The sequence below is a fragment of the Gadus macrocephalus genome, chromosome 14 (genome assembly GCF_031168955.1).
Source record: "Gadus macrocephalus chromosome 14, ASM3116895v1".
Classification (NCBI taxonomy): Eukaryota; Metazoa; Chordata; class Actinopteri; order Gadiformes; family Gadidae; genus Gadus; species Gadus macrocephalus.
The window spans coordinates 18,935,513-18,950,533 of record NC_082395.1 but is presented as its reverse complement, the minus strand read 5'-3'; the positions used below and the strand labels follow the sequence as shown (position 1 = coordinate 18,950,533).

Genomic DNA, 15,021 nt, shown 5'->3' with positions numbered 1-15,021 from the left:
CCTCACTTCCGGGGACATATCTAGTAGAGAGCTTATTTATTGATATATTTCAATATCGAGCTACCTTACTGCGATGTGCTACTTTGATAAGTGGCCCATAACCGCCGCCAAGCATATGGAGTGTTTCCAACACATTGACTTGACTTGGGCGAGTCCGAGAGAACGACACCATCCGCGATCGATAGTGTTTCCCATTCATTGACTATTCCAACGTCAATTTGCTTTCACCAGCACACTGACGACACACCGTCTGGGAATAGCCCCTGGATCGCATGGCCAAGCCATCCTTTGAATCTAGTTAAATATCAGACCTTCATCAATTGTTATCTAATATTTGCCTTGTCCGATGAGTATTGTTGGGTCAATCGTCCTTTTTGTTTATTCATAACATCTTTATTGGTCTAATTGTGGAATATGGTCAATGAATGCTTACGTTTATTGGGATTGGCCATTCTTTGCTTGTGTTCATCTGTGTTCATGACGACCTGTAGCCTAGCATCAATGATCCCTCAAGTTGTTAATCTGACTGTCGCTGGTTTCAGGACCAGATTGACGCAGCAGTGAAGCAGCTCCTGGCTCTCAAGGCGGAGTTCAAACAGATCACCGGTCAGGATTATAAACCTGGAATGACTCCCACAAATGCTGCTCCTCCCACCGCCACCGTCACAACCACCACCTCCACCTCCTCCTCCTCCTCCTCCACCTCCTCCTCCTCTGCTCCAGGAGGCCTGTATGAGCAGGTCTCTCAACAGGGAGATGCTCTGAGGAAACTTAAGGCTGAAAAAGCACCCAAGGTATGCAGCCATTCACTGATCATTGCTCACGTTTGTCCACTCACTGTTTGGTTCATCAGTGGTTGTCTTATCGCTACTAGTGTCTTTTGCCAATCAGAGCAAACCGGGTTCGCACTAGGGTTGCCGCGGTATACGGTATTACCGGTGTTACCGGTGTTGAGGCCAACACCGTTGACTCGTTTTCTTTTCAGTAATAAAAAGCAAATTCAGTAAAAATTAATGATATAATTATAATTAAGAAAATTAAAATGTGTAGAATAGGCCACAGTTCTGCTCTGTGCCAGAGAATTGTCGCGCCGAGAATTGACGTGCTTCCTTACAAGACCGGTAACCATAGCAACGCCGGTAAACAAACCCCGCAAAACCCAATCCCTACGTGAGCTCCCCGTGCTACGGCCATCCGGAGGCGCACAGAGCTTTTGGCCGTGATATTATGATATATAAAATTATATTATACTATGTATATACTATTATATATAGAACGTTATAAGACGCCGAGAATTGGTGCGCTGCCAGCCGCTGTCACCGAGTGTGAGAGGAGAGTTGACGGAGAAGATGGCGGTTGACCTATAGTTTCAAAGTTAATACCGTTTATACCGGTAATACCGGTGTTGACACGAGCGTATTACTCGGTGTGAAAATGTCCACACCGCGGCAACCCTAGTTTGCACCATTCATTTACCTAAACATCAAGCCATTGTTGACTCCCTCAATGCTTGTGCCCATAATCTTTGGTCCAATCATTGCATGACTTTTTCATCATTGGTCTAGTCCCATTGTTTATATAATTAGTTCAATTGGTGCTTGTACTCATCAGTAGGCCCATTTGTGCTTGTACTCATTATTATTCCAATCAGGGCTTGTGTTCCTCATCATTAGTCCAATTGGTGCTTGTACTCATCATTTTTCATGTCTGGAATTGTATTCATTGTTTTTTGTCCAATCAGTGCTTGATTTCATTATCATCAGTCCAGTCTGGTTTTGTGTCGTCATTTGTCTACTCATTGCCTGGCCATCATCCAGTTAATGCTCATTTGCTGAGTGGTGCATGACTTTGGCATGGTAACTGGAGCTTGGCCCCATTGATGGTTCAAGTTGTTAATGGGACTGTCGCTGGTACCAGGACCAGATTGAGGCAGCAGTGAAGCAGCTCCTGGCTCTCAAGGCGGAGTTCAAACAGATCACCGGTCAGGATTATAAACCTGGGATGACTCCTCCATCGAACGCTGCTTCTTCCTGCCCCAAGACCACCACCACCACCACCTCCTCTTCCATCTCCTCCTCCCCTGCTCATTCAGGCCTGTATGAGCAGGTCTCTCAACAGGGAGATGTTTTGAGGAAACTTAAGGCTGAAAAAGCACCCAAGGTATGCAGTCGCTGACCACCGCTTGTGTTAATACCTTATCAGACGTTGGGATCACTAACATTTGTCACTCACTCTTTCTTTCATCTGTGGTTGTCATATCACGGCTAGTGTCTGTTGCCAATGGACCAATCGGGGCATGCATCACCCACTTTCAGCCCTAACCGGGTTCAACCCTCATCCAAACAACAAGTCATTGATGATTACGTCAATGCTTCTGCCCATAGCATTTTGTCCAATCATTGCATGACTTCATCATCATTATTGGTCTAGCATGCTTGTGTATATCAATAGTTGTAATGGGTGCTTGTCCTCATCCTTAGTCCAATTGGTTCTTGAACTCATTATTCCAATCAAGGCTTGTGTTCATCATCATTAGTCCAGTAGGATCTTAAACAACTCATTATTTTTTCAGCCCGGACTTAAATTCGTCATTGTTAATCCAATAGTTGCTTGTACTCATCACTAGTCCAGTCCGGACAAATGGACTAGTCTTCATTGTCATCAGTCCAGTCTGGTTGTGTGTCATTTGTCTACTCATTGCCTGGCCATCATCCAGTCAATGCTTATTTGCTGAGTGGTGCATGACTTTGGCATGGTTACCTGGAGCTTGGCCCCACTGATGGTTCAAGTTGTTAATGTGACTGTCGCTGGTACCAGGACCAGATTGACGCAGCAGTGAAGCAGCTCCTGGCTCTCAAGGCGGAGTTCAAACAGATCACCGGTCAGGATTATAAACCTGGGATGACTCCTCCCTCCAACACTGCTCCTTCATGCCCCAAAACCACCACCACCTCGACCTCCTCCTCCTCCTCCTCCCCTGCTCATTCTGGCCTGTATGAGCAGGTCTCTCAACAGGGAGATGTTTTGAGGAAACTTAAGGCTGATAAAGCACCCAAGGTAATGCAGTCATTGACCATTGCTTGTGTTTAATACCTTATCAGATGTTGGGATCACTAACGTTTGTCTACTCACTCTTTGTTTCATCTGTGGTTGTCGTATCACTGCTAGTGTCTGTTGCCAATCGGGGCATGCATCACTCACTTTCAGCCCTAACCGGGTTCAACCCTGATCCAAACAACAAGTCATTGATGATGACGTCAATGCTTCTGCCCATAGTTTTTTGTCAAATCATTGCATGACTTCTTCATCATTGGTCTTATTGGTGCTTGTGTATGTCATTAATCAAATCAGGGCTTTTGTACATCATTGGTCCAATCAGGGCTTGTGTACATCATTGGTCCAATCAGGGCTTGTGTACATCATTGGTCCAATCAGGGCTTGTATACATCATTGGTCCATTTAGAACTTGTGTTCATCATTGGTCCAATCAGGGCTTGTGTTCATCGTCATTAGTCAAATAGGTGCTTGACCTCATCATTAGTCCAATCAGGCTTTGTTTTTTCATCAGTCCAGTCTGGTTTTGTGTCGTCATTTGTCTACTCATTGCCTGGCCATCATCCAGTCAATGCTTATTTGCTGAGTGGTGCATGACTTTGGCATGGTTATCTGGAGCTTGGCCCCACTGATGGTTCAAGTTGTTAATGTGACTGTCGCTGGTACCAGGACCAGATTGACGCAGCAGTGAAGCAGCTCCTGGCTCTCAAGGCGGAGTTCAAACAGAAAACCGGTCAGGATTATAAACCTGGGATGACTCCTCCATCGAATGCTGCTCCTTCCTGCCCCAAAACCACCACCACCTCAACCTCCTCCTCTTCCTCCTCCTCCTCCTCCTCCTCCCCTGCTCATTCTGGCCTGTATGAGCAGGTCTCTCAACAGGGAGATGTTTTGAGGAAACTTAAGGCTGATAAAGCACCCAAGGTAATGCAGTCATTGACCATTGCTTGTGTTTAATACCTTATCAGATGTTGGGATCACTAACGTTTGTCTAATCACTCTTTGTTTCATCTGTGGTTGTCGTATCACTGCTAGTGTCTGTTGCCAATGGGCCAATCGGGGCATGCATCACCAACTTTCAGCCCTAACCGGGTTCAACCCTAACCCGGGGATTCCACCGGACGCGTTACGGCAGCGTTACGGCTGCGGCACGGAACAGCTGCGACTTTGCCCTGCTTGCATTTCCATCGGGCGCGTTACTGCAGCGCAACGCTGCCTTGCGAGCCAGCCGTATTCACACGAGATCACGCGTTAATCCTAAACCTAATGTACTCACTTTCCACTCCCAAAACTAATGCAATTAAATGCCAGGCTTTGTGCTTTCTCACATTGTCCTTATAAAAAGGATGATTTGGTACATAAATGACTTCATGTTGCGGAACTTCGACAATGAGTCACTCGTCGTCCATGTTGCCGACCCTCTGAGACCCTTTGATTGATTGACAGCTGACCTGGTGCCACCGATCTTGACGTAATAATGTTGATGTGTGGCTACATGAGCTGAGTGTTGTGTTTTATTTTGAAAATTGACCGGATGCTCTATGGCTTTTACTTTTTCACTTCCTGCCCTGCTCGATCTGCTCTGTTGAAATTGACGCGGTTCAGCAACGGCTTGCGGCAAAAATAGAAATGCTACGGAATGATAGCGCTGCGGCACGGCGAGCCACTCCTGGGACGCTGCTGAGACGTTCCGCAGCCGCGCCCGGTGGAAATGGTCTCATTGATTAGAGTGGAACCTATCTGCTGCGGTGACCGCGGCCAAGACGTGCCGCAGCCGTAACGCGTCCGGTGGAATCAGGCCTTCATCCAAACAACAAGTCATTGATGATGACGTCAATGCTTCTGCCCATAGTTTTTTGTCAAATCATTGCATGACTTCTTCATCATTGGTCTTATTGGTGCTTGTGTATGTCATTAATCAAATCAGGGCTTTTGTACATCATTGGTCCAATCAGGGCTTGTTTTGTTTCATCAGTCCAGTCTGGTTTTGTGTCGTCATTTGTCTAATCATTGCCTGGCCATCATCCAGTCAATGCTTATTTGCTGAGTGGTGCATGACTTTGGCATGGTTACCTGGAGCTTGGCCCCACTGATGGTTCAAGTTGTTAATGTGACTGTCGCTGGTACCAGGACCAGATTGACGCAGCAGTGAAGCAGCTCCTGGCTCTCAAGGTGGAGTTCAAACAGAAAACCGGTCAGGATTATAAACCTGGGATGACTCCTTCCTCCAACGCTGCTCCTTCATGCCCCAAAACCACCACCACCTCGACCTCCTCCTCTTCCTCCTCCTCCTCCCCTGCTCATTCTGGCCTGTATGAGCAGGTCTCTCAACAGGGAGATGTTTTGAGGAAACTTAAGGCTGAAAAAGCACCCAAGGTATGCAGTCGCTGACCACCGCTTTTGTCGATACCTTATCAGATGTTGGGATCACTAACGTTTGTCTACTCACCCTTTGCTTCATCAGTGGTTGTCATATCACCGCTAGTGTCTGTTGCCAATAGGCCAATCGGAGCATTCATCACCTACTTTAAGCCCTAACCGAGTTTGCGCCATCAACACTCATCTAAACATTGAGCAATCCAATCATTGTTGATTCATTCAATGCTTGTGCCCATAATCTTTGGTCCAATCCTTGCATGACTTTGTCATCATTGTTTTTTTTTGGTGCTTTTTTTTGGTGCTTGTGTTCATCATTAGTTCAATAGGTGCTTGTATTCATCATTAGGCCAATTAGTTCTTGGTCTCAACATTATTCAAGACGGACTTGCGTTCGTCATCATTAGTCCAATAGTTGCTTGTACTCATCATTGCTTGTGCTCATTCCGGACTAATGGACTAGTCTTCATTGTCATCAGTCCAGTCTGGTTTTGTGTTGTCTTTTGTCTACTCATTGCCATCATGGAATCTATGCTAAGTGGCGCATGACTTTGGAATGGTTACCTGGAGCTTGGCACCAATGATGGTTCAAGTTGTTAATGTGACTGTCGCTGGTACCAGGACCAGATTGAGGCAGCAGTGAAGCAGCTCCTGGCTCTCAAGGCGGAGTTCAAACAGATCACCGGTCAGGATTATAAACCTGGGATGACTCCTCCCTCCAACGCTGCTCCTCCCTGCCCCAAAACCACCACCACCACCCCCACCACCACCTCCTCCTCTGCTCCGGGAGGCCTGTATGAGCAGGTCTCTCAACAGGGTGAGGTTGTGAGGAAACTGAAGACAGAAAAAGTACCCAAGGTATGCAGCAATTTGCTGATCATTGCTCGTCGGCACAGTCCATGGACAATAACTGCTTGTATCTAGTGCTTTTGGCCCAATCAAGGCTTGTGCACATCAACCCTTCCATCCCAACATCCCATCATTGTTGTTGCTCCAATCAATTCTTGTGTTCATTGGACATTGGTTCAATCATTGCATGAGTGTGAACCGTTTTGGGATTACGGGTGGCTTAAGCAGCTTCCCCTGACCTGAGTCAGACTGATTGGACTCTGGGGCTGGGAAGGGCTGCACACCTGTTGTGCATTGAGCAATCAACGTGCACAGGTTAAACCAGCCATCACCGGCACACACACGCCAGGAGATCTCCTGCACGGCAACATAGAGCACCACGTCTCGTATCGTCCACAAACTACAATAAACCGGCTTATAACATCGCCACACTTATTCTGGAGGAGCCCAGTAAAAGCCACCTAGGTGGAGTGTAGCATCATCATTGCTACAATGAGTTTATCATCATCGGTCCAAGGGTTAGTTTGTTTCCACCATAAATGCTGCTCGTTTTGTCGGTCCAATTAACCTTCTGTTCAGAGTTGCTCTATTCAGCCAGGTTAAGCCTAGAACCAGACACTGATGGGTACAGGTGTGTTTGTGACTTTCTGGTTCCAGGACCAGATTGACGCAGCAGTGAAGCAGCTCCTGGCACTCAAGGCGGAGTTCAAACAGATCACCGGTCAGGATTATAAACCTGGGATGACTCCTCCCACAAATACTGCTCCTTCCTGCCCCAAAACCACCTCCTCCTCTTCCTCCACCACCTCCTCATCCTCTTCTGCTGATTCAGGCCTTTATGAGCAGGTCTCCAATCAGGGAGAGCTTGTAAGGAAACTCAAGTCTGAAAAGGCCTCAAAGGTATTCTAGCACATCTGTGATGTTTTTTTTTCTTTCTATCTGCTTGCACGGATGAGATGGGATTTTGGGATTTTTTTTCTATTGAATCCATTGTGTGGTCCTGTGTTGGTTTTATCAGCCTCTTTTTTTTTCACAGGGGGTTCATTGCTGTTATAGTAAAGGAGAAACAAACACCATTTGTAGATTGGTTTTGATTAGATGACTTCATTTCTGGGTCAAACACATGCTGATGCCTGCATAACCTCTTATTGGCAGATGTGCCTGCCCAAATCACCTTCTGATTTCAGTGTTGAATTGAAAACTGAACTAGATTGAAGGAGTTTACAGGGGAGCATGCAGCCCTTCCCCGCAATGAAAACAACCATAAAGCAATAACCTTCAAGGGATAATGGTCTTGCGCTGCTTCTCATGTTTGCACTCGCAGGACCAAGTGGATGCAGCCGTGAAGCAGCTGCTTGCCCTGAAGGCCGAGTACAAGAAGGAAACGGGCCAGGACTACAAACCCGGGATGGCTCCCACCCCAGCTGCCCAGGCCCCAGCTGCCAAGGCCCCAGCTGCCAAGGCCCCAGCTGCCAAGGCCCCAGCTGCCCAGGCACCCGCTGCCCAGGCCCCGGGCGGTACTGAGGCCGCTGGCCTGTATGAGCAGGTAGCTCAGCAGGGGGAAACCCTTAGGAAGCTGAAGAGCGAGAAAGCGCCCAAGGTAAGCCTGAAGAATAATTCATTGTGGCACGCTTTCTATGACTGATGGAGAAAACTGTTGCTCGGTAGTCAATGAGACATTTGGATTATTACTATGTTAAATGTAGACGTTGGGAGCATGCACTGCATGCACTTTTTTTTTTCCTTTTTGTATCTGTGTGTGTACTAGCTGTCAACACTGGTGGCAGTTTGTTAGTTACAAAATGTATACTTTAAATATCCCTAACGTGTTTATAACATTGTAATATTATATATTGAGTTTTTGACAAGACAAGACGATTACCTATATTGTGTATTGTGGTGGTTTACCCTCCCCATTCACATTTTAACGACTGTGATTCTATTGCCAACACCTGGATGTGATGTTAATCACATGTTTAACAGCACACCAGGTTGGTGACCGTCCAGCTGCCTTGCCTCTGTTCCAGGAACAGGTGGACGAGGCCATCAAGGCTCTGCTGGCTCTGAAGGGCCAGTACAAGACCCTGACGGGCCAGGACTACAAGCCTTTGGCTGCGGCCGGCGCCACTGGAGGAGAGGAGAAGAGCCGCAAGGAGAAGGAGAACAAGTGTGAGAAGCAGGGTGGAGGAGGAGGAGGAGCCAAGAAGGCCAAGGGAGAGAAGCCTGCACCGGGGGGCAAGGAGGGGTCGGGAGGGGCAGGTGGAGAGGGATCCGGACCCAAGAAACAGACACGGTCAGGAACATGACTTTACCTTCCTATAAAGCATGGCGTGTGTGTTCTTGAACGATTCATCTGTTCTCCTTCAAACTAGTTTTTCTATTTTACCAGCCCCAATATATTTGGACCTCTAATATTGATGCAATTAAGTACCTTTGTATACAGGAAAAGTACATTCGGGATGACATGAAATACTTGCCAAGTAACCCACTGATCCTAATGTAATCGCATGTTGAACAGCGCACCTGGTTCATATCCGTTTCATACTGGATCAACCCTGTTCTTCATGTTGTGGTGTGCTTGACTTGTTTCCATGTGTCGTTCCATTTTAGGTTGGGGCTAGAAGCCAAGAAAGAAGAAAACCTTTCAGACTGGTACTCTCAAGTAAGACCAACAACATCCCAAACCCCACGCGATCTACACAATACTCCACATAGCTACTGACGTTGAGGAGGTCGTTGGGGCTGCTCGATTATGGAAAAAAATCGTAATCACGATTATAATGGTCAATATTAGAATCCCGATTATAATGGTCAATATTGAAATGACGATTATTCAAACGATGGTTTTTGAGTTTAAAAACATGCTGCATTTATTCAGCATTTCCCTCGAAAAAAACACTTTGTAACGGAGAACTTCGAAATTTCACCTTAAAAAATACACAAAATGTTCGAATAGGAAATGTTCAAATCATCTTTTTGTTACAAATATGTATCCAGCTGTTAAGCAATATCTATAAAACATTTAATGAATTAAATAAATAGACGTTAAAAAAAGAAATCGTTTCAACTCGATTTGATTAATTGCACAGCCCCAGAGGTTCTGTCCCCTGACCTACAGCCGGCGTGTGCTACCTCTGTCCAGGTGATCACCAAGTCGGAGATGATCGAGTACTACGACGTCAGCGGCTGCTACGTGCTGCGGCCCTGGTCCTACGCCATCTGGGAGTCCATCAAGGAGTTCTTTGACGCGGGCATCAAGAAGCTGGGCGTGGAGAACTGCTACTTCCCCATGTTCGTGTCACAGGCCGCCCTGGAGAAGGAGAAGTCTCACATTGAGGACTTTGCGCCGGAGGTAAGGCGGACCGGTGTATTGTGATTTGACAATGCGATGAAGCGGTCGTGTGTGTAGTACGGCCACCCGTTATAAGATTTCCTTGGTCATGTCCATTTGTCATTTTCGTAAAGAATACCAAGCTGTAAAAGTGAGCCTTTTAAAGGTGACATTATACCACCAGTTGCCAGGGTATTTAGCCGTTAGGATCGGTTTTGATTGAAAATCTGCCTCTTCTGACATCAGTGTGCGTGTCCACTTAGCTGTGTGCTGATAGATCAGTCCACCAGCCTACCCAGTGGACTGTAGCAAACGTTGCCCAACTATTCGTCATACATCTAGGTGGACACACTAACACCTGGTGCGGTATAATGTGTCATCTTTTAAAATATACTTTTTTCAAGCACGCACCAAGTGAAGAAGGCATTTAACATTTTCAATATTTTTCAAGACTTGTACCTCTCTCTGTTCTTCATCAGGTGGCTTGGGTGACCCGTTCAGGAAAAACCGAGCTGGCTGAACCCATCGCTGTCAGACCCACTAGTGAGACCGGTGAGTACACACGCACACAAGCTTGGAATGGCTGTTTGGGCCAGACACATCCAATCAGGGTCGTCCCGGACATCAGGGCTGGGCTGGCCGTCTGGCAGCCCGGGTGCTCTCCCCCTAGGGCCCACGTGCCCTTTGGGCCAACGTCACAGCTGTCCTCTTTATGTTATTTATGACCGGCCCGGCTCATAAAACGGAGTAGATGGGCCCATTCGTTCTTTCTTAATTGCCACTGGGCTGGCCCAATCACACATTTAAACCCCTCCCCCTTTTTGCCCTTCATTACATTACATATCTGAATACATCTGTTCTACCAATGGCAGATGTTTGTATTCTAGGGTTAGCTAAATATTGGTCCTCGACATTTTTTTCCCCTCGCTCCTCATTGTAGAACCTTGGCCGGATAGGTGTGCTGTATAGTAAGTTAGATTAATAGGGAGTCCTGGATCAGGGCGTTAAAGGCTCTTCTGGTGCCGGCTGAGTGTGGTGACTGCTTTGCGCCAATGTTTGTGAACTAATCTTCAGTTGTTTGGTTTCATATTGTGGTTCAGCGATGTACCCAGCCTACGCCAAATGGGTCCAGTCCCACAGAGACCTGCCCATCAAGCTCAACCAGTGGTGTAACGTTGTGGTCGGTGATCATCTATATTTATACCTTACGTACGGCTACATAATCGACACAAATACCTTAATAAAGCTAGTTTCAGCTTGATAATGTATTCAGCTTCATACGTACACATTTACACCCATTTTCTCTGAACGACGGTATAATTTCAGTAACAGTTGAACCAAGTTCAAAATAAAAAAGAAAACACAATTTTAAAACCAATTTAAAAAAAATATATATATTAAACGATCGTGGGTTCACCGGCACGTTAACTTTCTAACGCTTTCACCCCTCCCCATCCAGAGGTGGGAGTTCAAACACCCCCAGCCCTTCCTGAGGACCAGAGAGTTCCTGTGGCAGGAGGGACACACGGCGTTCGCCACCAGGGAGGAGGCAGTAGTCGAGGTCAGACACACATGCACCTTTTTAGTACAAACATGCACTGACCCTCAATGCGGGAATGTGTCCCGAGCAAGACGTCGGCGGGGTATCCAATGTGGTCCACTACCGTGTGCAGGTGATGGAGATCCTGGAGCTGTATGCCAGGGTGTACGAAGAGCTGCTGGCCATCCCCGTGGTGCGAGGGCGCAAGACTGAGAAGGAGAAGTTTGCAGGAGGGGACTACACCACCACCGTCGAGGCCTTCATCTCTGCCAGCGGCAGGGCCATCCAGGTACGCCTCGGGCCCGAGGACAGCCGGAAGCCTGCATGTGTTGTGCCCTGTGCATGTGCACCGGGTGTCTATGATCATACATTATGTTAACTTCACGTGATAACTTAATGTATCAACATAAAAAGAGTACTTGAGTACTTGCAGTATTTCAGAATGTGGTCTTTATTCAAGTTTGTACTTCTGTGTGCCCGTCTCAAATGCCATTTCTAGAAATGTAATGTTTGCTACTCAACCAAATTAACAGTATACCTATTTGGCCTTTAGCCATGTATGTGTTAAAGGAGAACTTGGCCATTATGTGTTAAAGGAGAAAATGATCGGAAAATAGGGTTCTGGTTGAAATATCCCAAAGATATCCTTTTAATGCTCGTTCTGATGTTCTGTTGTCCTCAGGGAGCCACTTCCCACCATCTGGGGCAGAATTTCTCCAAGATGTTTGAGATCGTTTTTGAGGACCCAAAGAAGCCTGGAGAGAAGCAGTTTGCCTTCCAGAACTCCTGGGGCATCACCACCAGAACCATTGGGGTTCTGACCATGGTCCACGGAGACAACATGGGGCTGGTGTTGCCCCCTAGGGTGGCCTGTCTGCAGGTACAAGCAGCGACACACTATCAGTACTGTTTAAACTAACCATGATTTGTATCAATGTAATAATCAATTATTACTAGCCAGGAGGATCATGGAACAAGGCATTCAGGCAGATTATCATGTGATTTTATCACTTCTATGCAGGGAATGGAGATCCAATTTTTCTTTGCCTCGACTCTGCAGGCATGGTCTATTGTGTGCACAAATCCATGTTTCTGTATATCCGAGTTCGAGGTTACATGCATGCACATGGTTGGGTTTGTGGACTTAATTGAGCACATTTTGTACACACAAGTTCTTCTTGAAAACCATTCCAGTTCTCTGTCGTGTCTTTAATTCTTTACTTATATTCCTGTTGACATGATTCTATATTATCTTATGTGAATATGTCCAGAGATCAAATATTATTTTGAAAGCATTCTGGACTTTTGGTATTTAGACTCGCACCAATATACATATTGTCGGCGCACAATTTGTACATGGGAAAGCGCATAGTATGGTATGAAGGCTCGTTCCGCACACTGTATCAAACCAATGATACCATGACAAGCCTCCACACACACACACACAACACACGCCTAGCGCCCGTAGTATTCCACTGTAGTGGTAACCCGTCTGGCCGTCCTGCGATGTCTCCTAGGTCATCATCATCCCGTGCGGTATCACTGCCTCCCTGCCCGAGGCGGAGAAGGACCTGCTGCTGGCCAAATGCACCCAGTACAACAGCTGCTTGCTCAAGGCCGACATCCGTGTCAAGGCTGATGTCAGGGACAACTACTCCCCGGGCTGGAAGTTCAACCACTGGGAGCTGAAGGTGAGCCTTCGGACGCGGGTTCTGATAGAGAGGGCAGCTCCGAGGCTCTGGGACTCGTTTTCCAATCCCGCCTCAAGAGCCATCTTTTCTCCACTGCCTTCTCTTAGCCCCCCCATCACCCCCCAAACCCCCATCCAACCGTGTGTCAGTGCTGCACGTCTGTTGTTTGTTTTACCACCACCACCCCTCAGTGTAAAGCGACTTTGAGTCCTAGAAAGGCACTATATAATTTATTATTACTATTAGAGTGGTCCTCTTCCCACTGTTCAGTAAGGTTGGACTGTGTCTGTGCAGGGAGTGCCGATCCGTCTTGAGGTGGGTCCTAAGGACGTGAAGCAACACCAGTGTGTGGTTGTGCGACGAGACACCGGAGAGAAGCACACCGTTCCCGAGGCTGATGTGGTGAAAACTCTGACGACCATGTTGGAAGACATCCAGAACAACCTGTTCACCAAGTGAGACTTGAACAGCAGATTGAGGGGGCAGTTTAGAACGCCCATTTATGATTAAGCATAAACCTACATTTTGTGTCTCTCTCCCCCAGGGCCTCCGCTGACTTAAAGAAACACATGGTGACAGCCGAAACAATGGAGCAGTTGCAGAAAGAACTAGAACAGGGCAGGGTAAGTGCACACACACAAATCCTGTGATTTGAAACACTTGCATGCATCCACACACATGAATCCTCTTGCATGTGTGTTTTCATGTGATGTATGTTTCTTGTTTTTCATTATTTGTTATTATTACCCAGATTGTCCAGATTCCGTTCTGCGGAGCAATTAAGTGTGAAGATTGGATCAAGAAGACCACAACAAAGTGAGTTAAAACAGAAGAAAATGTTTACAATTCGTGTTCCCTACGCCCGATAAATTGGACGATAAATGTACCTTGAGTTAATATTGATGTGATTTATCAACATCAATCACTGACTCAGCGCAGTGCCCCAAAGGAAGTGTGACTTAAGAAGCTACTATTAAAGTAGAGTTCGTCTAATAAAGTAGACATGGACGTAATAGTTGATAAGCGGTTGGACCACTTCAGTTGCATTGTTGTGCGTGAATATAGGTTGCTTTTGATAACATGACGGTGGGCAGTTGTATCGTTAGTTTAGTTCCGGATACCAACAATATCTGCTTTTAGTTATCAAATATAAAATGGATGGGAGACCTGAAACTGTCTGTTCATCTCATCAGGGACCAGGACTTGGAGGCCGGGGCCCCCTCCATGGGAGCCAAGGGCCTTTGTATCCCCTTCAACCCCCTGAAGACGCTGCAGCCTGGACAGATGTGTCTCTGCGGCCAAGAGCCTGCCAAATATTACACACTGTTTGGTCGCAGCTACTAAAGTATTGTTCTCCCTGATCAGACGAAAGATGAAGATGATAACCATCAACGTCCGTTTCCAACAGTACCGTTTTATTAAAAGGGCTTATTTTACTTTCTCCTTCCTACTTCCTGTTAATGTTATTTAGTTTCCTAGATGTAGAGGGCTCTGATAATTTGTTGGAAACAGTGGTTTTACATGTTGTTTTTTACACAAGACAGCACTAAGGTGAAGGGCGGACTGTTTCAATTCTACTGTTCTGTAGGAAAGAACCGTTACAGCAGTCGAGCCTTGGGCAAATGGACGCCACTGCCTGCAACACCACCTAGAAGGGGAGCCTAATTATTTTATTTTTAAAGATCCAAGCCGTGCTTCCTGCAGGTAGCAGGGCATCACTGATGGTGAAGCGATTTAAACCACTGAGATCTTTAGAAGTTGACATAACTTTATTAGTGTTTGTTCAGCTAAAGTAAGAATTTAAAGAATTTAAAAAAAGATATATATAGAAAATATTAATCAGGTTGTTCCTGTGTGAGCAACTCCTAACTCAGGACAAATTAAGCTGAAATTCTTCACACTATCAAGCCTTCTGTATCTAGGACTAGTGATACAGCCAATACCTTCCTAATGCATCCTCATTCATTTTATTTTGAAAACCAGAGCCTGATCATGTCCGTCATCTAAATACTGTGGTAATTAACTTAAGCCTTCTATTCTGTTTCCATTTAGACCATACAACCAATATATCCCTCCCCTGTAATTAAAACAAACAGAAAAACAATACTACCCATGGCTTGCTGTGCTTTTATTTCATGCGTTGAAGTTGGTGAAAAAAGTTTGCTTTTTTAAATAAAGTT

At 46.2% G+C, this 15,021-nt stretch overlaps 1 protein-coding gene across 7 annotated transcripts in view; it reads left to right on the top strand.

Annotated features, from left to right (window-relative positions):
• eprs1 (glutamyl-prolyl-tRNA synthetase 1) overlaps window positions 1-14,950 on the top strand; it is a 30,532-nt gene extending 15,582 nt beyond the window's left edge. Inside the window, exons 20-41 of one of the 7 annotated variants that reach the window (XM_060071492.1) lie at window positions 543-794; window positions 1,918-2,160; window positions 2,818-3,057; window positions 3,724-3,978; window positions 5,185-5,430; window positions 6,052-6,288; window positions 6,937-7,179; window positions 7,604-7,726; window positions 7,757-7,879; window positions 8,307-8,572; window positions 8,890-8,941; window positions 9,422-9,631; window positions 10,090-10,162; window positions 10,711-10,790; window positions 11,070-11,171; window positions 11,284-11,439; window positions 11,833-12,030; window positions 12,668-12,841; window positions 13,136-13,296; window positions 13,386-13,464; window positions 13,593-13,657; window positions 14,035-14,950. In XM_060071492.1, the coding sequence (XP_059927475.1) occupies window positions 543-794; window positions 1,918-2,160; window positions 2,818-3,057; window positions 3,724-3,978; window positions 5,185-5,430; window positions 6,052-6,288; window positions 6,937-7,179; window positions 7,604-7,726; window positions 7,757-7,879; window positions 8,307-8,572; window positions 8,890-8,941; window positions 9,422-9,631; window positions 10,090-10,162; window positions 10,711-10,790; window positions 11,070-11,171; window positions 11,284-11,439; window positions 11,833-12,030; window positions 12,668-12,841; window positions 13,136-13,296; window positions 13,386-13,464; window positions 13,593-13,657; window positions 14,035-14,185 (3,729 nt within the window). In that variant the 3' untranslated portion in view covers window positions 14,186-14,950. Of the gene's footprint in view, window positions 1-542; window positions 795-1,917; window positions 2,161-2,817; window positions 3,058-3,723; window positions 3,979-5,184; window positions 5,431-6,051; window positions 6,289-6,936; window positions 7,180-7,603; window positions 7,880-8,306; window positions 8,573-8,889; window positions 8,942-9,421; window positions 9,632-10,089; window positions 10,163-10,710; window positions 10,791-11,069; window positions 11,172-11,283; window positions 11,440-11,832; window positions 12,031-12,667; window positions 12,842-13,135; window positions 13,297-13,385; window positions 13,465-13,592; window positions 13,658-14,034 lie in introns of all 7 variants that reach the window. The other 6 variants (XM_060071491.1, XM_060071494.1, XM_060071493.1 and 3 more) reach the window with 6 other exon arrangements.
• Window positions 14,951-15,021: the final 71 nt, after the last annotated feature.